The sequence below is a fragment of the Idiotropiscis lumnitzeri genome, chromosome 10 (assembly GCF_059441095.1).
Source record: "Idiotropiscis lumnitzeri isolate Australia: NSW breed Sydney's pygmy pipehorse chromosome 10, RoL_Ilum_1.0, whole genome shotgun sequence".
Lineage (NCBI taxonomy): Eukaryota > Metazoa > Chordata > Actinopteri > Syngnathiformes > Syngnathidae > Idiotropiscis > Idiotropiscis lumnitzeri.
The window spans coordinates 1,278,597-1,301,412 of NC_142400.1; the positions used below are offsets into that span (position 1 = coordinate 1,278,597).

The 22,816-nt window shown below is 47.0% G+C and overlaps 2 protein-coding genes across 2 annotated transcripts; both read right to left on the minus strand.

Moving 5' to 3' along the window:
• Positions 1 to 1,040: 1,040 nt before the first annotated feature.
• On the minus strand, positions 1,041 to 9,859 carry paqr6 (progestin and adipoQ receptor family member VI). The gene is made up of 8 exons (XM_088306710.1): positions 9,611 to 9,859; positions 6,577 to 6,800; positions 6,096 to 6,223; positions 5,488 to 5,693; positions 4,132 to 4,258; positions 3,572 to 3,668; positions 2,945 to 3,089; positions 1,041 to 2,539 (listed from the first exon to the last, which is right to left on the minus strand). Exons 1-8 carry the CDS (start codon positions 9,624 to 9,626, stop codon positions 2,289 to 2,291), a joined length of 1,194 nt encoding a protein of 397 aa, XP_088162836.1. The 5' UTR covers positions 9,627 to 9,859; the 3' UTR covers positions 1,041 to 2,288.
• A 929-nt stretch (positions 9,860 to 10,788) lies between these two features.
• On the minus strand, positions 10,789 to 21,867 carry smg5 (SMG5 nonsense mediated mRNA decay factor). The gene is made up of 22 exons (XM_088307469.1): positions 21,456 to 21,867; positions 20,902 to 21,000; positions 20,419 to 20,542; positions 20,177 to 20,333; positions 19,570 to 19,659; positions 19,296 to 19,385; positions 18,812 to 18,890; positions 18,605 to 18,730; positions 18,140 to 18,208; positions 17,706 to 17,959; positions 17,145 to 17,282; positions 15,614 to 16,471; positions 15,221 to 15,390; positions 15,066 to 15,141; positions 14,420 to 14,595; positions 14,143 to 14,301; positions 13,836 to 13,895; positions 13,599 to 13,758; positions 13,359 to 13,449; positions 13,006 to 13,080; positions 12,756 to 12,891; positions 10,789 to 12,419 (listed from the first exon to the last, which is right to left on the minus strand). Exons 1-22 carry the CDS (start codon positions 21,518 to 21,520, stop codon positions 12,336 to 12,338), a joined length of 3,336 nt encoding a protein of 1,111 aa, XP_088163595.1. The 5' UTR covers positions 21,521 to 21,867; the 3' UTR covers positions 10,789 to 12,335.
• Positions 21,868 to 22,816: the final 949 nt, after the last annotated feature.

The following is a 22,816-nucleotide window of genomic DNA, read 5'->3' on the forward strand; positions in this document are numbered from 1 at the left end:
GGTTCGCGTTGGTGCGACGGTTAAATTATGAAGCACACTGGTTTTAAACCGGCGGAAGCCAGAATGAACATCAATTTCTCCGTCCATTCATTTTTAAAACAACACGCACCGACCTTGCTAACTTTCGAGCAAGCCACGCTTTCAGCAGCACTCTCTTCCGGTCTGCCGCGCAATTGGCAGTGGATCGGAAACAAACGATTTGATTGGCTCAAATCAGTGACGCCATTGCTGTTCGTGAAAGCGCCCTGAAAAAAATTCTGTTCGTGTACATTTATCATAGATTGGTCATGGATCCGGTCTGAGCCATCAGTCGGTCCGGATCCGGACCGAGGTCCGCCATTTGGTGATGCCAAATGGCAAAAATCACTACAAAAAAAAACATTATTGCCAAGTGGCATGCATCCAAAGCGGTGCCGCCACCTACTGGTGTCTCTTTGCCATTACAGTTACATAGAAGACAAGACGGTTCCTCTTCCTACGTGCAACACGTCCAACTCAAAAATGGGACTTGCCTACAGGCAAATCAGTGTACGCGGTGTGGATAATGACATTGACTTTGTTTTTCTTCGTTAGTGGTCGGCGGTCAAAACTTCCAACTCATGCACGACCTTTAACACCACGTTAGACTTCCGTGTCAATTTTACGCATCGTGAATGTTACCCCAGACACATTTCCCCGTCTTTTTATAAACTTTGGAGAACATTTTATTTGCCAACAACTTGTCAATGTCCTAGAAAATGCATTTCTTCCTTAAATATTCAGAACGTTCCCCGCTTTTCCATGATGACTATTCAAAAACTGCCTCATGACGCCATCAGAACAGGTGTATCTAATTTTATGGCATGCAAGTGTGTTACGCTCTCATTTGTCAGAACTTCATTTTATCGCCATTACGGTTAAGCGTGACTTTTTACAAAAGTTGACTTTATCGGCGGGCTACAATGAGACTTTTATTGAGTTTGTCGTGGTACTCGTCTGCCCTCTGTTGGTCACTCTTAACACTGCAGCCTTCATCCAAGCAAGAAAGGACATTTTGACCATTTGAGAAAAAAAAGCTGCATTTATTCCAGAAATCTAGTGGATCAATGACACAATATACAAATCACATCACAGTATTTATTTATACATTCAAAAGCATGTCAAACATTAAAAAGCACCCTTTTACTTTTTGCTGGTTCTTTCCAGTCAAAACATCCCGCTATTAATAGCTAGCTGTATTGAAGACACAAATGCAAAACGATACCAACAAGGAGGTAATGGTGATCCAGTCAGGATTATTGGCAATAAATGCATCCACTCGTGAATAACAAAAATAATATTAATAAAAAGTGTGCGTGGATTCTATAAATAGAGAAAATATTATGACAAACATAGTGGCCTTTTTGCGTTTTATAATGATAGATTTGCAACAATGTCATTTTCATTTTTAACCCTGCAGGTGGACTAAAAGAGCTCATTTAAAACACACACACACACACAACTTTACATATAAAACATCTGAGCGTTTGCAAAATGACATTATTACAGAAGCATGTTGCTGCCACAAAAAAAAAACATTCAACGTGTTATTTCGTGACAAATTTCACACTGAAACATGAAAGATGTCACATTTTAATGTGATAAGTTTCGTCTCACAATGTGATCATTTTGGAGTTTGGCTACTCGCTGCGTAACTGCACTGCTCTTCTATTAGACGATAAAAAAATAAGAAGACCAAGTTTCTAAAAGGGTGACGATTTAAAAAGTTGAAAAAGAAATCAAGCATTCCACTTCCCACCAGTCGCCTGAACCGGAAGGAACTGATTCATTTTGTTTTGCCAAATGTCCAAGTCAAAATTAAACCGTTTTAATGAGAAACACATTAAAATGTGAAATTGATAATGTATAAATTTGGCAAACCGTTTTACGTCGTCAAGATGCGCCTGGTGGCAAAAAAAGCCAATAATGACCTCTGACCTGAGGTCAAATCATCAATCAACACAAAATATGGGCAAAACATCTTCTTGACTGTTGAAAAGCGCAAATCATTTTGTTTGTTTTAGTTTGGTTAGTTTGCGTTTTGCCACACACAAGCCAGTCAGCACAAATACGTCAATTAAGTCAGCAAGTGTGGACGAAATGCAAAATTAAAAGCCGGTCAGTTTAGCGTAAAAGCCACAAGCGCCCCCCGGTGGCCACAAAGTATACTGGCCAATCAGCAAGCGGCCACTTTTTGGAAGCCTTTAAAGTTTAGAGGTTTTTCTTTTTCTGTAAACGTTGTCGGGGGCCACTCGATTCCGCTGACACACTCACTGGTCCTTGCCGTTGCCTGGCGATGGTTGCCATGGAGCCCGTCTGAGCAGCGGCGTGCTGAAGAGGCCGATGATGCCCAAGTTGAGGGCCAGGCCGAGCGCCAGCACGCCGGCCGTGCCGGGCAGGGAGGGCGCCGCCCCCGCCGCCTCCAGCCGCGTCCGTCGCGACGTCATGTCGCACAACACCGCCTCCATCTGGAAGTGTGTCGCCAACACCGCGCACACGTGGAACAGCTGGTGGCTGTGGCCTACACACACACACACACACACACACACACACACACACGCACAAATGTCGTCCAGCAAAATAAAGTGAGCAGTTGAGCAGAAATGATGAGGCAAGTGTGGAATATGTACGGGAACAACATCAATTGAACACGGGTGATCCCGCGTGTCGCTCGACATGACTCAACGTCAAGCATGACGGTGAATTTGGCGCCAAAATTTGGTGCTGGTGTCTGAAGAGAAAAGTTGACAAATGGTGCCTGTCGCGTTTTTAGACACACCGTAAAAAAACATGAAAAACGGCTCCTTTAAAAATCTGCATTCGAGCGGGGACACGAATGGCGGACTGTGTGGAAGAGCGGCGCTTCCCTGCGGCAACAAAATCCAAAATGTTGCTGGGCATGAATGCGTCATGACGCGAGACGTACCGAAGTAGTCGAAGCGCCCGGGCGCCAACCTCTCGGGCAGGTGTGAGGTGAACAGGAAACAGGTGAGGAAGGCCAAGGTCACCTGGTAAAAGTGGCTGAGCAAAGCCTCGCTCGGGCTGCAGCGCCCCCCGCAGCACAGGAGGAGCTACACACGCACACATAAACAAGCGCGTCAACGTCACACCAGTCCCAAAAAACAAAAAAACAATTGCAATTGTTGGCATAAAGGACAGAGAAGATTTAAATCCGAGGCCAAATGACAAACATGAAAATTAGAAGCTTGTGGCGGAGTCGCGGAAATGGTGGTAAACTACGTGCAAAGCAAAGCGAGATTTGGAATTTGATGAAATTGCAGCTGTAGTGGAAAAAAATGTGAGCTTTCTTGATGTGTGCCTTTAAGGGGAGTGGCCTTAGGGGAGCTGGAGTCTGATCGGCCGGTCCGTTGACGTGTGAGTGTGAGTTGGCGAGTGCTGTCATTTTGATTTTGCTCGTTTAAGAAAGATGCCGGAGCGTCGCGCGATCTCAATCGCTCCATGTTTTTGCACTTCACTCAAGCGGCGGCATGTCAAGATGCAAGATGAAGACAAATGTAGAAGGGAGGCGGAACGACGTGTACGAGTGGCTGACCCGGTAGAAGACGGGCAAGCTGTCAAAGATGAAGGGCACCACAAAGGCGGCGGTGCGCAGCACTTTGCTTCTCTGTGGGAAGTGGACCTCCACAAACCTGCCGGAGGGAGCGCACACACACACACGCACACACACACACACACACACACACACACACACACACACACACACACGTACCGTCACCCATTTGATTTGTTTTTAGCAGCTTTCACAGCTGAGGGCGTGTCCTCGCTGGCCTGATCTGCTTCTGCTAACAACATTTTGTAGCTGGCAAAAATGCGTAAGTCGCTATATTTAGCTTGCCCCGCCTCTCGAGCTCCCATTAATAAAAAAAAAAAAAAAGCAACAACACACACTGTCTACGTGACGAATAGCGGCGTTTGGCTCATGCAGTGAATGAATTCAAATCAATTTGGAGGCCATCCCAGTTTGCCGCTAACGTTGGCGCGTGTCGTCGCACCGGTCGAGCTGGTTCGAGCCGACATGAGAAGTCACCGAGCTATCCGGTTTGTCAAGTTTGGAAAGGTGGACAAAAGAGAGGCGCTTTTTTTTTCCCTGACCTTGAGTAGCAGGAGAGGCTGGTGCACAACAAGCTGTTGCCCACGGCGATGGGCACAAAATGCTGATGCAGCCAACCGTTCAGCCAGCCGTCGGGCATCACGTAGCAGCCGTAGCAGATGGCGCTGCCTGGAAAAGGTCACATGGGGTCATGAGCCACATGCTGCAACACCAAAACCAAGATGTGATTATTAGCTCATCACTTTGCGGCCAACAGGGGGCGAGTGTGAGTCACTGTTCAATCAAATTCAAGTGGCGGCCTTCTCAAACACAACATTTTCTATTTTTTATGATGACAATTATCCTTAGATTCATTTCAATAATACACAAAAAGCAAAAAAAAAAAAAATATTTTTTAACATTGAAAACGTGAATTAAATAATTCCCCCAAAAGATTTGTTTTTTAATTACAATTTATGATTTCTGCAGAGGCCTCGAGAACCGTTTCCATCCGTTGGACACTTTATTAGGGACACCCGCGCTTTCGAATGACATTCAACACAGCAATAAACGGTAAGACGCCGCCTTCACAAATATACACAAATTGTTTTTATTGACATCACTTTTTCTTTTTTGATCTTAGGGTGTCGTTCGATCAGCTAATTATAAAGAGTAATAAAATCGGAAAAGTTTGGATCTCAAGAGTCTCTCTGTGTGTACCTAATCAAGTGTCCAGATGTAATTCTAGCCTGTCTCCAAACAATGAGGGGTGTGTGTGTGTGTGTGTGTGGGGGGGGGGTGCACATCACAGTGTGAGAGTGAAGAGACACGCAGGCGATGACAACAAAGAGGATGTACAAGTTAGCACACGCCCGTGAGGAGGCCAGCAGGTTGGAACGAGACCGACCCAAACAAACGCAGACAGACAAACTGCATGCACTCAGACAGTTTCAGGCACGCGAGCGGCGCCACATTTGCAACATCGTAGTCACGTGTCGCGCAGTGTCGGGCGGGCTTCGTGCTTCCGGCTTTGGTGCCATTCAAAATTTGAATGGCCGCGATCGGTCGTCACTTGAGCAACTGTGATGTCATTTTCAATCGATAAACGGGTGGATTTTGCTGCTTCACACATTTTCCGCAAACGCAAAATTAATCAGAATGTCGCGTTAGACGAATGAAAATGTGTTACTTCATTTTTTGGGCCTGCTAAACAGGACAATAATAATCAACCATTGTCAGAATAATCAGACGGTCGCCGCTTCGCACGTGGCGGTCCGCCGTCGACCAAGCCTCTTGCAATCGCAACCCGACTGAAAAATGCTCACCTGGGCCGGCGGCGCCCTGCGATGACATCGCGCTGACTCATGTTGAATGATCAAAACTGTTCAAAGAAATCGGAAATGCGAGTCTTGTCTCACCGAGGCTGTAGAGGCTGAGCGCGGCGTAGTCGAAGAAGTAGCAGATGTGGCGCGCCTCCGACGACATGGCGCTGAAGGTGTGCGCGCAGCACGAGGTCAACGGGTACACGCACACCAGCAGCATGTACGCCAGCAGGGGCCACGTATAGCTGTCGCTCGCCAGGTTGATGCAGGAGCACAGCGAGGCCAGCCTCCACACAAAGTACCTGACACACACACACACACACACACACACACGCGCGTTTACTGTTAAGCCACCATATATTGTGCTCCATTATTCGCAGCCCCGCTACATTTCAAAGCAAGTTTTTTTTTTTTTTTTTGACACGTCAGTGTAGTACCACATTGTGCCATAACGGGGGCAGCATTGAGCTCTACTGCAAGGTATGCCGCGTAACAGCAAAAAGATTCGTCATCATCGAGGGCCCATCTCATTTTAACGGCAAGCTCCTCAGAAAATCAAACGGGACTCGAAAGTTGTTCCTACGCCGATTGTCTTAAATGTGCATTGAGAAGAAATTATAAACGCGCGTGTGTGTTTTTTACAGAACCAATCCCAAGCCATTAACGGATGTTTGTGTGCTCTGGCAAAAGTGTGCCGCACGCACCACGTCGGCAGGAAATGCGTCCAGATGTTGACGGTCTCGTTGTTGATGTGGAGGCTGCTGAGAACGCAGTCCAGCGCCGAGCTCTGCGGGTGGCGGTAGCCGGACAGGATGCCATCTTCGCGGAACACCTGAGGAGCAAACATCGCCGTCATCATGATCAACGTCTCGGGCCCATTTTGTGACAGCTCCGGACTTCACCTAAAATGGCCGACTTCCTGTCATCTGCAGGGATTTGCTCGCCATTACACTTGCACTCATGCCTGAATTTCATGGGCAAAAATGTCTTCCCCCGCTGACCTAAAATTTGCCCTAACTGTAATCCCCCCCGCCCCAAAAAATGGACTAAGTTATAACTCGTGTTTGGAAAAACTGTCAAGTTGCGGCACGAAAAAGTCAAGGTAGCGCCTCAGTTTGGTGACTTCTGAAGGACGATTGCGAAAGAATTGCGAATGAACATGAGCTCAGCCGTCCTCTCGCTCACCTTGGGCACTTGGTGGACATCAAAGAGCGGCGGAAGCTTGACGCCCAACACGGCGGCGGCACCGCCGCCCCGCCGGCACACCTCGCCGAGGCGGGCGCGGCCCCTGCGGCAGATGAGCAGCCAAACGGGGTAGTCGGCGGGCTCCCAGCGCAGCGGGCAGCGGGCCCAGCCTTGGCTCCAGGCCCCTCCCACGCCGGCGCCCGGCCCGCGCCACATCGGCAACGCTGCAACATACACGGAGGACAGACCAGTTAGCTCGGCCCCCCGCAAGAATTCTGGGTTTTCTTTTTTGTTTGCCACGCAAATAGAACGCAATCCAAAAAAAAAAAAAAATCGATAAAAAAACATTTTAAAATTTCATGTCTAAAAAAAATAAATGAAAATAGATTATTTGGCTTTGAAAAAAAAAATCCAAGCCGAAATGGAAATTGTCCCAAAAAAAAAGGAATTGGATTTGGCAAAAAAGGAAATTCTGCTCCACCACGTCCAAAGCGTGCCACAGTTCCGTCTTGAGCCCCGGTCCAGATTCTGGCCCTGTCCTCTTTGTCACTGACAAAGTGGTCTTTGTGCACACGCACAAGCCACCGCATTGAGAAGCACGCAAACAAAATGTCTGCCGGTGACGAATTTGAATGTTGCAAAGGCTCCATTTCCATCCAGCGGTTTTCATGCAAACTCACTCAAATTTGCTCGAAATGACTAAAAAGTCAACAGTAGTTTCATTAGGTGAGTGTTGTTTTTTTTTGGGGGGGGGGGGGTGAAGAGCATATTAACAAAAGATGGGAAAGGAAATGTCATTTTAGTGATTTTGTTTTTTTACGTTTGTGTGTTTGAGAAACAAAGTTTGTGAAAAAAAAATTCTTAAGTCTAGAAAACCGTTGTGTCCGTGTTTGAGAAAAGATCACATATTTACCCCCCCCCCCCAAAAAAAAAAAATGTTGCGTATTTTGGGGGCCAAAGTACATTTTTAAGAAAAGTTATTTCATTTGGAGAAAAAAAAAAAAAGTCAAAATAAACATACTTTCAAGAAAAGTTGTGTTTTGTGTAACGAGTGCTTTCAACAAGTGATTTTTTTTTTTTTTTTTTACAAAAGAAATGTTGACAAAAATAGCAAAACGATTTATATTTTTGCAAGTTGTACTTTTTGCATTTAAAAATTTTTGGGGGGAAAAATATGAGTTATTTTTTCCCCTTTGCAAAGAATCTTGGAGCAAAATATGGGAATCTTCTGAGAACATTTTTCAACTTTGTGTCTTCGATACGTTGCATCTTCTGAGCTGCCTTTTTTTTTTTTTAATCTCCAATGGCGATTTCTACGGTCAGAAAGTGAGAATTGCAACGTGTTCCGGGTATGCACGCCAAAGAAAAACATAAAAAGAGGCGGATGTGCGTTTTTATTTGACCTTTGTTCCTTTTGAAGGCCACGCTCGCAAGTTTTGCGTAAAATTTGTTCCACCTCGTCGGCGTCGTCGCCTTCACCTGCACAGACACTTGTTGACATTTCTCACGTGAAAGTTGCGACATTAAGTTACGCAAACGCAGCCACCCGCCCGCCTTGTGCTCTTTTCAGACGAGTGACACGAAGGTCAGCTGACTCCAGCTTCGACCATTTTCAAGTCATCTTGGCATCAAAGCAACTCATTCAAGTTCGTTTTTTTTTTTATATAGAAAACTCACAATGAGTTCAAGCCACACGGCATCAGCACAACTTCTGTGTTATCCAAAAAGTTGTCAATTCTCGGCTACAAAGGCATGATTTGAGAAAGTATTCATAAAAAAAAAAAAAAAACAATAAATGAAGAAAAAAAGGGATATGTTCAAGACCAAAACACATGACTGATGAGTTGTTTTTTTTGTTACGTCTGCACATGGACGAAAGAAAAATGAAATGAATCATGATTGCATCACCAATGCAGCTGCTGTTTCACGACTCGCAAACGCTTCACATAAAAAATCTTTTTAAAAATTAAAAAAACGATGCCGCTCAATGTCTGCCAAATTAATCGTCAGCAACATTTTCTCCTGATGTCAACTTTGACTTGGGCAAAGATTTTATGGACGTTAAAGCGTTTTCCTCATTAAGTGACTTGAAGCTTTTAGTAAATAGTGAGCATCTATGGAAGAAAAACTTTAAAGTCCTCAGAATTCAAAATATATACCGCGGTGGTCGGACGCTGTGATGTTTTCAAAGGTGGAAGTGGAGGTGGAGTAGAGTTGTCCAAATCAATTTTGGTGAAAACTGATCAGACATTAAGCGGCATGAAGAATTTTTGGGTGTATTTTACATGAAGCGTTATCAGACGGTTGCACTTTTTGGTCAACGCTTTTACAAAACAAAACTGAGATGAATCTCACTGTTGGAAACGTGAGCGACTGGAGTACTAAATCGATTTCAGTACAAGAACGGTCAGCAGTTGCTAAAACGAGCCATCGTCAACTTGGACTGAAACCGCAAGTGTCAAAAAGTCTCGCAAAAGAATCGCAGAATTTAAGACAATTTACATTTGAAACTTGAAAACATATAAGAATGAATGACATGTTGTCGCTACGCAACATGTTGAGTAAACTTTTTTAAAATGCTGTCGGATTTCGACTTCAAATGGAGTATATTTTCCAAAGTGACAGCTCAGTTGTATTTAACTTAAACACAGTCAGATTTGTTTTGTTTGTTTTTAGGACTAAAAGCTCGACCTCTGTATTTTTTTTAATCTTGTTCATGACAAGGAAGACAAAAATATATTTAAAGGGAGAATTTGTGTGTTTCAAGATTGAGGCCGGCCAACTTTGAGGCAGTTGCAACGATGTCAAACTAACTCAATTGAGTTTTGGCACGTGAGTCGGAGACGAGCTCCTTCCCACGGGTGACTTTCCTCGGACGCCCACGCCGGTCGTCTGTTTGTTTGGACGACTTTCCGCGAAAGAACAAAAAACAAAAACACAAAACTAAAAAAAAACAATTTGCAAATCGTACAAGAGAGTGAAATTAGCCAATCATCGTCCATCAATTGTCACGACCACTTCCGCGTCCACTTACCGCGACTGTCGGCCATCAGCGTGTGACGGCTGCCCACGAAAGCATCAACTTGGAAGATTCTTTTCAAAGCGTCTGGTTATCTCCTCGCCTCACTCGTTTGATGTCGCTTCTCGCGTGTGTCGAAAGTTTTTTTTTGTCTTCTCTCACTGTCCACCGCCCGCTGCCTACTCGCCCGACCAATGGCTCGCGAGTTCAGGGCACACGTGACGCACAATGGGCGGGATGCTACCGAGGCGGCGGCTACAACAACACGAGCCACGTGCGTGCGCGCGCGCGCCTGTCTAGTCCAGTGAGCGAGAAGACGCGCGCGCACGCTTTCCTGGAATTCCTCAACATGTTTGAGTTGACTTGGAATGTGGGCGGTGACGTAACGGCAACGAAACGCGGACGACACTCAAAAAGCGCTTTAAAAAAAAAAAAACATTAACCAATGGGCGCTGTCATTCATGGAAGCGGATTGTTTTTTAGCGGTGAAAGTGAAAAAAAAAATAACATTGCGTTATAAGAAGAAAATAAATCACAATATAAATCGATGTTATCACGTGATAAGATGTCACGTTCCAATACAAGCTTGACTTTCATATTTAGGAAAACAAAAGAAACAATATCTTGTGCTTCATGTCACAGGCTTCATGTCTTTATTAAAAGTCATCGGAGCCAAATGCGTCCGCTGCTCGCCCTGCATGCGCAAAAAGGGAGCACAAAGCCGTGCCAGTCGCCGTCCCGGCTGGCACACGCACACGCTGCTGCCATCTGATTGGCCGCCTCCCGTGCGTGCGTGCGTGCGTGCATAAGAGGCCCAGGGCAGAAAGAGGACAAAAGATGGAGCCTAGCGACTGAAGAAGGGGCGCTATGCAAAAAGTCTGTTAGACACAAACTTCGAAATCGACTTACTCGTATGTCAAGGCACCACTTTACAGTCACTGCACTCCAAACTGTTTCTCATTCGTTAGCAGGGGCGCTGCCAGGGATTTTGGGCCCCAGGAAAATAAATCTTACAAAAACAGTTACATTAAATAGTGAACAAGAAAAACAGTCGTCAGAAATGACCAAATGATGAATTGCACTTTGTAGTATGGTACATCACGCCCCCTTGTGGTGGCATTGAAAACAAGTTACCGCATGGTGGTCATTGATAACTTAGAAGTGAAGTGAAAGAAAAATAAAAGTCCAATGGAAAGATTCAAATGATCTTTGTATTTATTGTTGAATGCATTTGTCTATGATAGGACACTCACAAAAATGAAGAAAGTCTGTCATCATGTAGATGGGAGACAACTTCTCTTGGAGCTTACGCAACCCGCATTTTTTTCTTTTAAATAGTGACACCTTGATAAACTGGCTTTCCCTTAGATATTCTTGCATCAAAAAAAGCGTAATTAATACCAGTCTTATTTGGGTAAAAAACAAAAAAAACAAATGAGCTTGATCACAGGGTTTTGTTCTCCTTTTTCTCAAGAGCACAGAACACCCCCCCCCCCAAAAAAAAGTACAACAAATGAGATACTGGCCTATGGGGGTAATTTGAGGATGAACTTAAAACGCACAACCTGCACAGGTCAAATAAATGTGTCCTTTTCTTTCATATGCACTCCCTCTCATCAATTTTTCTTCAGATGAAACGACAATCCCATGGCAAAAAAGTCAGATTTGGATAAGTGAATATTTTGTTGAGACCAGAAAATCTGTTTTAGTGATAGCTATTTTTTTTCAAGAAATGTTTTTCTTTTATTGAAAAAAAAAACCTTTCCAACTAATGCGCTCAACTCAAAGCTCCGTGACCACTTTCTGTTAGAAGCTTGGGCGTGTTCGTTCATCGTCCGGCATCACCAGTCCCGGTCTCACCATGTCAAATTCTTTTACAGAAATTAGATTTCAATCAAGACATTTATTGGTCCTTTCATTGTGGAGGATGAATAACAAATTGAGCAAAACCAGAAGGGATGTTTAAAGGTGGACGAGGTTAAATAAGTTGACCTGGAGAGGTCATCGTGCGTCTTAGCTTCATCCTGAAATTTCCGCCCAAAGCCAAATAAACCCTTGGCCATGTTCTGAGCATCAGAAGTTGCTAGCCACAAAAAAATAACACCACCAAAAAAAAAAAAAGGTAAGAGGATAAAAGTGTACCTCTTCAACAACCATTCCAAGCGATTTTGCTATTTTTTTTTTTTTTGACTCTCCCTCGGGCCACGGCAGCCTGTTGCTCGCTGCTTCTTTTGCGGCGGCCTTGCTTGTGCTTTTCTCTCTCTCTCTGGATCAGAACGACGGTCGTCACTCGTCCCGCCAAAAACAACGTGAGCGAAACAACCGACACCCAAATGACTTCAAGTCTGTGTGTGTGTGTGTGTGTGTAGCCTGTTTCTCGCTTAACATATAGAGCGTGCCCCCCAGTTGAGATGGAAGCGGAGCGCCAGCCAGTTACGTTTGGCATCTGGGCACTGCCGCCGTCCGCCGAAGCGCCGCGAGGGGCCGAGGCGTCGACCTCTTCGGAAAGCGTTTGTGTTTGACGTCTTCCTCTCGGCGGGTTTCAACTCCCTTCATAAGCTTCAACTCGTTCCATCCGTCTGGCTTCAGGTTGACATTTTGTTTTGGAGACGCAGATACACACAGAGCAAAAGGAGTGGGAGAGAGAGGGAGAAAGAAAGAAAGAAGAGAGAGAGAGAGAAAACGAGAGAGAGCGAGTGTTGTGATCGATCCGACATTGGCGGCGTTCCGCGTCGTCCGCTCAGCCCATCTCCTTCCACTGCCGGTAGAAGTCGGCGATGTTCTTCAGCTCCATGCCCGCTGAGCTGGCCGCCTGCACGGCAGACTGGGGAAAATAAAAAATAAACATCAACAATTCCATAGAAAAAAAAAGACAAGCATTTGAGGTAAAACGTTTTGCATTTTCCCTTTGTAAAAAAAGCTAAATGTTTGAGAAACAAAATGGGGGGGGGTGGATGTCTTTCACTTATTTTCAAGGTGAAAGAAAATTATTCAATTTAAGGATTTTTTTTTACAAAAAATATTTCCCCCCCAAAAGCGGAGGTGTTTATGGAGGAAATATAGAGGAGGGAAAAAAAGTTTTTTTTTTTTTTTTTTTAATTCTCCATTTCGGAAAAAGTTATGGAATTTTTTTGTTGTCGTTTTGATTTTGGCGCCCGACCTTTATGGCTGCCGAGCGAGCGCACAGTTGGTCCACTGGATGTCCGGTGAGGAGGGTGACCATGCCGGCGGTGTCGTCGTCGATGCTCTGGGAGACGGTGAGCTGGCGGCAGCTGTCCACCATCTTGTACAGATGCCTGCCAGACGAAAAAAAAAGGAGGGAAAGTTTCCATGACCGTTACCAATTCCAACATTTTCATGTGAAAGTCCCTGCAAATGCGGGCCAAAATCAAAGAAATCATGTGACGTACCAGGCATCGAGGTCTTGGCGTTTTAACTTATCTCTTTCAAAACTTCGTCCCGACTCCCTCTGGCATCGGATGTACCTGCGCAACCAATGAGTGACGTTGCTTGTTATCTTTCATCCAAAATGGCCGCTCACCGGCAGCAAGGTTGACTTCCTGTTTACTGTCAGTGAGCCTTTGAGACGTGCACCCAAAAAGTGAAACCAGGAGGCGCTACTGAGCAAGTTTCGCATGTTGGCGGTTTGAGAGTCATACAAGACAAGCCAAAGCTTTTCCCGATTGTGGAGGGCACGCAAAAAAGTTGAGGCATTTATCGGAAGCCAGCCGCCAATATTCGCCATCGCTGAACAAACGCGTACCTGTTGCCTTTGCGAAACTCCGACTCGAGGAAGCGGATGCCGTCTCGCGCTCCAGCATTTTCCTTCTTCAGGCGGTCCAGTCCGTCGATTACTGAGAGAGACAAAGACCACATGACGCAATTTTGTTTCAGGGCTCCGAAAAAGATGATTCAACCACAAATGATCGACAACTTGTTGCTGTCACACCCAATAATTCAATATCATGTTATTATAAACTTCACTTTTTTTAAATATATTGACCTGTTCTGGGGATGATGACGATGAAGCAGCCGCTGGCGGCCAGATGTCGGATGAGGCCCAGGTGCTGGCAGAGGGCGGCGGCGTCGGGCACCAGGTACGGCGACAGGGACGACTGCGCCTTGGGCTGCTGAAGGCTGCCCTCCAGCTGCGACACCTCCAACTGCCGCAGCGGGAACATTTAAGAAATAAAAACTTCGAAAAAAAAAAAAAGAAAAAGAAAACGCCTGGTGGTCAAACCTGGAGTCGGAGCTGAGCCATATCTCGCATCAGGCGATTTCTGCGGGCCTCCTCTTCGGCCTGGAACAACATCATTTTTTGTAATTTTTTTGCACAGGATAGCATAAATGTGCATGTGAGCGTTGTGGTATTGTCGGTCTACATATGTTGCTGCACCGCTTGCGTTCAAATAGCCGTTTTTTTTATAGTATTACACCGGCAAATAGATGCCGTTTGTTAGCCTGCCTAAGGTGTTAGCATTAAGCTAAGCGATTTGTGACGTCATGTTGCCCGAGACTTGCTCTTGGCGTCCTCGCTGGTCTCTCACCATTCGTAACTGGGCCTTGGCTTGCTGCAGCAGGTTGTCGGCTTGCGATTGGCTGACGCTGGTGAAGATGCCCGCCTCCGGGTTGAAGTGCAGCACGTTGCCCTGGAGACTGGTGAGGAAGTGGCCAAAACTGCGGATGCAACACACGCGCACCACGCACTGGAGGAGGAATTGAAAAAGAAAAGAGCAAACTTTGACGACACACGCTCACTTGAGGGACATCATTAAAAGTCGCATCAACGAGCTCCCCGCAGCGACTTCTGGACAATCTCCAAACCTCCTGCAGCGGGCTGAGGGAGGCGCCGCGGCGGCCAAAGTCCAGGCGGCGGTGAGCGACGGCGAGCGCGGGCAGGTGCCTCAGCGCCACGTCCTCGGGCAGCAGCGGCGTCTGTTGCAAGGCGGGACGCTCGCACTCGCCCAGCAGCGCCGTCACGTCCGCGTTCAAGTCGGCTTCTGACAATCACAGACGTCACATGCCACGTTCACAACAGGACTGCCCGCTGCCTCAATTCGGCCCAAGAAAAACCCAGGAAAATAGAGGGCCCGACTGATGTGCATTTTTTTTTTTGGAGTACGATGCAGAAAAAAAATAAGACCGATTAAGAAGGAATTGCAAAACTCTAAAATGAATAAACTAACTTTTTGTTGGTCCCTCAATGGCAACAACAAAAATATCAGAAGATTTGGCAGTAAAAGCAAAGGTGATGCTCAGTTTCTGCAGCACCGACATAACTTGATCATGGCTGTGCGGTTTTAAGAGACGCATGCTGTCACGGGAAAGATGCTGAGTGGAGTCAGAGCGCCATCTAGCCGACAAATATTGCAAGGACGTCGTTCTGCGCCATTTCGACACGACTAGAAAACTATTGTTGCTTTGCCGGGCGCGGGTTAGCGCTCTCTCCTTAGATTGGGCGCTGACTCACCAGCTTCAAGCATCTTGTTTCCATCTGGCAGCAGGTTGAGGAGCACAGACAGGCGGTTCCAGAGACTCTGGGAACTCTGCGCAGCAAGAAACGACGTGTGAAATCGGAGTGGATTTGCCAACGCTTGGGCTGAGCCAAATGGGCGCCTCGCTCACCTGCGCACACATGAGGATGATGTCGGTGTTGGTCCGGAGCCAGTCGATGAACACCTTCACCACCTGGATCAAGCCCTGATTGGTCAGGATCTCCAGCTTCTCCAGGAGTGTCTTCTCGCTGTGCTGGGACGGGGCGCTCTGCTGGCTCCCTTCGGAGTCCGAGTCCAAGTCTGCGCCAGAAAAGTTGTCTTTAATTTCACTTAAAAAGCAATCATTCAAGACATTTTTGCACACATTTGCTGTTCATATAGGAGTGTGCGTGGATATTTTGAGAGGCTGCCTTGCCCTAATTCAGAGCACACCGCACATCACTGGCGCCATGAAAACACCTACGCAATTCAATACTCTTCCACTAGGTGGTGCACAAGCTGCGGCAATAAAAAGGGACATTACCGTTCTCTGTGATCCCATTGGGGGCACTCTGGTTCACATCGGAGGGTGGTTGAGTGGCAGTGGTGGGGGTCGCCTCAGAGGGCGCGTCGGCGACGGCCGAGTTGTCGGCGGAAGGGGGCCCGGCGGGGGCCGCTTGAGGCCTGAGCAGCACGTTGCTGAAGGTGGGCGCCAGGCGGAAGCAGCGCTTGGCCTGGAAGAGCTGCGACGACATGGCCTGAAGGTTGCTGCTGATGCTGGCGTCACTGGCCCCCAGGGGCCCGTTGGCGACAGGGAGCGTTTGGCCGCCATCCCCCTTGGCGTCCTCCTCTTCGCCATGCCGCCGCTCACGGGTCTGCGCCTCGCGCCGCTCGCAGTTTTCCGCCTCGCCCATGTCCTCCAGGTCCGAGCGGGACTCCTGGCTGTTCATGTCCGAGTCCGTCTCCACGTCGAAAGCCGTGCCGCCCTCCTCCTCTTCCTCAGAGCCGCTCCCCCAGCAGCCCTCCTTCATCTCCTTCCGGTGGGCGGCGGGATCGGGCGGCGCGGCGGGCGAGGGGCAGCCGGCGGAAGCGAGACGGTCTCTCGCCGTGGGGACCTCGTCCTCCTCGTCGTCGTCGTCGTCTTCGTCCTCGCTCTCAAAGCCCTCGCTCAGGTCACTCTCGTCCTCGCCGCCGCGGTCCTTGCGGCGGCGGCGCATGCGCGACAGTCGGGCGTACTTCTTCTTCTGCTGCTTCTGTTTGTCCTGCTCGGACTTGTGCTCTTCCTTCTCACCGCTCATCTTCACAGTGGCGCCGTCGTCCTCTTCCTCAACGTCTCGCTCCAGGGAGCCGTTTTGCAGAGGACGCTCGCCCAGCCCTTCGGCGTCCTTCAAGTCCGGGTCATCTACATGAGACAAAAGACACGCGCCGGATGACTTTTGTGACTTTTTGTGTGTGTGGGAGGAAAAAAATAAAAAATAAATCACAGAATGGTCACTTCAATGAATATAAAGGTATCAAACGACCATCGCGACAGGAAAGGTGTTCAGTTTGCTTTACTGCCCCCTACAGGACAGGAGCAGAAATGTGCAATCAATTAGTTTCTTTTTTTGACACAGCCGCAAGGCAAGAACATGTTTGTTGGGATCATTAAAGATAAAGATAAAGATGTCCTTTATTAGTCCCACAATGGGGAAATTTGAGGTATGTTGAACTCGGTTACACCCACGACACCAACATGACACGGCCGCAATTGGAGACACTTTCGCAACAAATACGCACAAAAAATAAATAAATAATCCACCCGACCAGTCAGCACTTTTTTTTTTAAATAATTTAAAAGAGTGTCAAGGGGTGTACATGACACACCTGCAATGTTTTTCATAATCAAACGTTTAAAATACTCGCTTTAAAAAGGTCCTCACTAGAGCAGTTAAAACGGGAAAAAAAATAATATTTTCTTCAATTTAAGATGACTTGTGCCACAATTTGCGGCCGGTCCTTAACGGAGAAATACAGCGTGTAGCGCTCTTACAACAAATTTGGACGCCAATTGGCCTCGCGGCGTGGACGCTCACCTGTGGCGTCAGTGTTGAGCGGCGGCACCTGGCTCTCCGCCTCCTCCAGTTCAGCCTGCAGCCGAATGTTCACATGGTTCACCAGATGGGAGAAGAGCGCCAGCGTAAAAGCGATGGACGCGCTGTACTGCTTTGAGCCTGCAACGCAACCAAAAGATGATTGGCAGCAATCACGCGCCTCTTTGCTAGTCAACGGGCGGCAACTAACAATTATTTTAATAAAATACATTTTGGAATTAATCAATAATTCCGGTTTAAAAAAAATATGAAATTTCAGTCCCTTCATTATAAAACGTTTTTTTTTTTCAAATTGCCAGAACAAAAAAATGCACTAATGCATAAAGTCAATATGTTTTAGTTAATAGTTTAGTCCATAACACCAGTCAGAAAATAAATGTGGATAACAAATCACATATTTAATTCAGTCCGCTATCAAGAAATAATTAGTCATTGTTGAGGGGCGTAATTGGACAATTTCACATTAAACGAGGTCTCGAAAGGATTCGTCGATGATCAAAATAAGCGTAGACGGATTTGCAAATGAAATGTCATCAGTCGAACCTCCTCTCTTGAGGCTGTGCACCACCATCAGGCACGTCACCACCATCTTGAAGACCAGCGCGTCGGGCAGCACGGCACAGGAGCCGTCGGTGGCATGTTGCGGCGGCGGCTGCTCCTCGTCCTCCTCGCTGAGAGAGTTGCGGGCGGCGGCGGCGGAGTGGCCGTGCAGCGGCACCGACGGCAGGTAGAAGAGCACCAGGTTGAAATCCTCCAGCACCGACTGGCATAACGACGTCAACTCAGACTCCATCAAGCTTGGTGGGGGGGGGGGGCACACATGGGAAAAAGATTCCTTCATGAATGACAGAAACTAAAAGCGCATAAGAATCGATGACAGTTGCTCAAAATGTTTTGTGGGTTTGGACAGCAGACAGGCAAGATGTGCATATAAACCAATCCCAAATAAAAAGGAGGTGCGGTTGATGAAGTCTCACCTGTTCTTGGGCTGCAACAGACTCTGCAAGTACATGAAGCTCACCAGGAGACGCTTGATGTCTCGGGATCTGCGGGAAATGCAATTAGGATCAAAAAGAAAAAAAAAAATGTCATCGTTGACCTCGGCTGCTTGAGTTGATCGAAAGCAAGCAGAGAGGCCAGTTCCAGATGTTAATGTCAACTTGAAGCGGGGTTCCGGCCCATTTAGTTGGAAGACAAGCAGCGTCCTGCTGTTGCTCGACTGGAATGGGAGGTCACGGTCTTTTTTTTTTTTTTTACATTTCATTACAAGCTCATTAGTCATCTGAGCAGACGACCAAATAAGAGGCCAACCCGACGGATTTCCTTGACTAAGTCACGCCTCTTAAAGGCAGACACGCTCATCTCCTCTTGCAACGAGTGCAATACCAAATATAGCAATTTGTAATCAACACCGAACGCCGCCGCACGGCGAGCGGCCTCACCTCTGTCGAGACGGCGACAGCTTCTTCATCTCCTGCTTCTTCACCTGCTGGTACATCTTGGCCGCTTTGTCAAAGAGGCGCTTCAAGTTGCCATAAGCGCCCTCGAAGGGACTCTCGGATTGGATACTTTGGAAGTGGCGAGAAAAAAAAAAAAAAACAAAGTCAAGACGCAAGAAAGACACGACCGGCGTGTGGAGCGCCACTCACCAGCGTAGGTAGTAGTATGTTGCTTCCACATTGTAGAACTTGCTTCCGGCAAGCGTGCCCAGCTGATTGAAAGGCATCCCTGCAGGAGCCAAAAGTGGTTAATCCTTCAACAGGCTTCACACACAAACACACAAAAACGCACACTCGCTCAGACCGACAACCAAGCCATCCCTCCATTACAATAAACATTAGCAAAGTAAGATGGCTCCATCACCACATTTTCATGACTGATAAATGCGCTGAAGTGGGGACCAGACGAGTCGGGAAAAAATAAAGAAATAAAATAAGAATCTGTAACTTTACTTGTTGGCCGAGCGCGAGTAGATGATCAATTTACTTCAATGTGGGCATGTGAAGCCCTTTCAGACTTTCCTCTGATTAGAGCCTATAGAAATAAATTCAACTTGACTTCAGAATCTCAGATCAAAAATCCAGTTTTTTCCAAGCCCGTTTGTGAGCAACCGTTTCATCGAAGAGAACTCACCAACATGCGGCATGACGGACAACGCCTGGTGGTAGAACCTCTCGGCCAGATGCTCCGCCTCCACGCCGGCCAGCTCGTTCTGGTAGCGTGCTGGAGAGGAACAGTGACATCACGACGTGGATTACGATGACGCATTTTTAATGGCGACGCGAAAAGAGCGGAGACAAAAACTATTGGAGAGCGCGACTTTGTGCGATGAGGCAACAATGCAGAGAAAAAATATCAAAATGGATTCTAGATCAAGATCATTCAGACTGATGCTCCGTATTTTTACCGAGATCGCCGAGGTAGACCAGGCAGCGGTGACAGGCCATCTGCGCCCACTCCATTTCCTTGGGGGAGGCCGACAACGCCTTTCTCCGGCCTGCGGGCGACATGGAAACGCCAAGTTAGAAGGCGGGACTTGTCGTTATTAAAAGTCAGTCAAAGAAAGATCAGCATGGTGCACCGATTGGTTAGGATTCAACCGCATTCCTACACGACTCGCCAAGGCCGAACGATTTCTCGTTTTGGGACTGAAATTGCGATCTCAGATGACGTGATTTTGAGAGCGTCAACGCTGCGGTTTGTTAAAGGGGCCACGCTCATCCACACTCACAAAGCAGCGGCAAATTACAGTAAAAAGATCACACTAACCAATGCCGAACAGGTTAAAAAAAAAAACAACAACAAAAAACAAGCGTTGCGTCTACGTCAAGCTATATTTGTGGCAATTTGAAGGCTCGGCGCCAACTTAATAGCTTTTGCTTTGAAAGGTGTAATGGCATTTTCTGTCATGTTCATAAACGTCACAGTACACTCAAGAAAATTGCAGATAAAATGGAAATCGCAATATTTGTCTGGGGAAAAAAAAAAAGGCCTGCTCGTTTGCGCCTGCTGACCGATGAGCGGGTCTGTGACGTGCGTCCAGTCGATGCAGTCCTGCAGCTCCAGCTGGTAGTGTGACTGGACGTAGAGCAGCAGGTGCTGGTAGAAGCCCACGCCGGCGATCAGGTGTGTGCGGTAGGCGCACTCCAGGACGCTGCGGCTGTGGATGTGCTGAGAAGACACAAGGTCCCGTCACAAAACGCAAACGGAGGCACAAAAAAAAGGAAATGAAAACGACACGCGAGAAACACTTTACCTTCTTGTTGGTCTTGATAACCTGGATGACTTCGTAGTAAACCTTCCTCCACAGCAACTCCTCTGCCTTGCGGCCGTAGTCCACGGGGTGCAGAAACATCAGTTTGACGCACAGCTCCCTCAGCCTGAGGACGGCACCACAAAGAAGAAGGGCGGGAATGAGCTACGACGGCTCAGCCGATCATTTTTCAAAAAAAAAAACATCGGCATCAAGTAAGCAAAAGCACAATAAATAAAAACATGAATCATCATCGTGTCTTGAAGTTGCAAAATTGGCAACATGGAGCAGCCTTAGCCAGTGCTGGCTTTGCACGTACGCGCGCTTTCATCTGCAGTCCGGAAACATAAAAAGGAACGTCTCAGACTTTCCACAAGTCATCAATATTGCCACAATAACCGCCGTTCTTTATCCTTTGTGTGGTTTGACAAATCACGCTGGGTGGCTTTTTTGATGTGTGATTTCGGTCAGAATGGTGTCACGTACTTGTTGCGCAGGCTGATGTTCTCGGGTTTGAAGACCTCCCTGAACGACGCCTTGCTGCCGATGATGACATCCAGCTTGTGCACCGACTCCACCACCGCCCTGCGGAGAAGCATTGTCTCAGGAGGAGGGAAAAAGAAAACAAGAATCTCTGTTTTGCATGAGGGCCGTCATCGTTTCCACCAGATTGAAGGTGCACCAAATATTGATATAAAAGATAACGAGGAGTTGAGCTCCAAATGTATTGTATATGTGAGGTGCAACATATCTTACTTAAGCGTGCATCTTTCATTTCATAAGGTGATCTATTTGTGTGACTTCATAATGTGACATGGTGTGTGCCAATCGAAGTTGGTCTCGTGCAAAGCAATTCATCTTTGACATTGATCTTTCATCCTTGTGCTTGTGGATGGAAAGCGCTTGGGCTGCTTGACGATGATTGAACGAGTCGCGTGATTCGTAATAAAGGTAGTGAAATGTCCTCTTCAGTTGGCTTCACAACAAATTTGCCATGCGAGCGCAATCGCGTCCTATTCGGATGCACGCTCCGTCGTTACCTGTACAAGCGCTTGATGAGAAGGACTTTCGCCTCCGGTTCGCTATCCTGTCCAGGTCCGCTCATGTCCACTTTGGAGTCAGCGACTCGGGTGGTAAAAACGCCCGCTCGTCGCGCACTTGTGTCGGCAGTTCGCTGGGCTCGCCCGCCGGCTGTGGCAATCGTGTTGTTAGCCGGCTAGCGCGGTTAGCCTCCGCGGTGTCTCGTTAGCTCGTCTAGCCCGGCCGAATCTCTTTGCTTTCCTGTCGGCCTCTCCTCTACCCATCCGTGGCAGGCAGCGGGTGAGGGGCGTGCCCCGTGATTTAAGATCGTCCCGGGCAGCGAAAACGGCCTGGCGTGCGTCTCGTGCCGAGCTCCGTCGCGGCCAATGCGACGAGGGTGGCCATTCTCCCCCAACAGGAAGGTTTCGCCGTCTGCTTATCGCGAGATTTGTGAGAACGCGCGAGGCTATGGCGGAGGGTTGCCAAGTAGTAAACGCTTTTAATCCGCAATAAAACAGACCGGGAGGAAACGAACGTCACGCAGAACGCTGTTTTTCAAGTACAATAGCTTTATTCACTTACTTAGTGAGAAACTATTGGGTGAATTGAAAAAATGCTTTTGAACATCTTTACCAAGTGGTACGCAAACTCGTGGGATCACGTCGCCAGGTTGCCAGATGTAAATAATTCCGTCTGGCAGGACAGACAAGTGGAAGGAAACCAACTTGTCGTACAAAGTAGCATTCAGCACAATATATTTAATTAATTTCTTCGAAGAACGAATATCATGATATCAATTTAAACAGAAGCGTATTGCTGCCACGCCAGAAATTAAAATTCAATCCCACGTTTTAACGTACTGATTTTCTAAAAAAGACATTTGAACGCGTGGCGGTTGCTCGAGTTTCGCCAGGGGGCGCTACAGAATACCCGGCCACAACTAATTGAATACGTAACAGTCATTTTATTATGTGTTGATTTGTAAAGCGTAATAGTCTTTTTGCACAATGTGCTACGAGGGGGGATAAAATTGTTCTTCTGCTGCGTGCTTTCTCAAGAGGGCGGTATTCTATTTTATTTCAAAGAATACGAAGATAACATTTGATTTAGTTATGTTTGTATTTTTTGTCTGTTATCATTAATGTACAACGCTGTCTTACCGCTGTGGTTGTTTATTACTGTATGAATAAAGTTGCGTTAGATTTTTTTTGCTTGTTTTTTTATCCTTCCCAAAGAATAAACATGAGCAAAAGTCCAGAATTGTTTTAAAGTGTTCCAACAATAAATCACATCGGCATAATAATTGTGTGCTGCATCTTGTCGCGCAACCTGCTGGGAATGACTTTCAGGTTGTTTTCTTTCTTTCCCCTGCCCAGATGGA

Excerpts from the sequence above, each read along its gene's own strand:
- smg5 (XM_088307469.1), bottom strand. The coding sequence starts at position 21,520 with ATGAGCGGACCTGGACAGGATAGCGAACCGGAGGCGAAAGTCCTTCTC. Across the intron at positions 18,209-18,604 it reads CTGTCGCCGTCTCGACAGAG|ATCCCGAGACATCAAGCGTC; the intron begins GTGAGGCCGCTC and ends CATTTCCCGCAG. Across the intron at positions 12,892-13,005 it reads CGCCAAGACCTCGATGCCTG|GCATCTGTACAAGATGGTGG; the intron begins GTACGTCACATG and ends TTCGTCTGGCAG.
- paqr6 (XM_088306710.1), bottom strand. Across the intron at positions 3,090-3,571 it reads GCTTGCCCGTCTTCTACCGG|CTCCTCCTGTGCTGCGGGGG; the intron begins GTCAGCCACTCG and ends GTGCGTGTGTAG. Across the intron at positions 2,540-2,944 it reads CGGGCGCTTCGACTACTTCG|GCCACAGCCACCAGCTGTTC; the intron begins GTACGTCTCGCG and ends GTGTGTGTGTAG.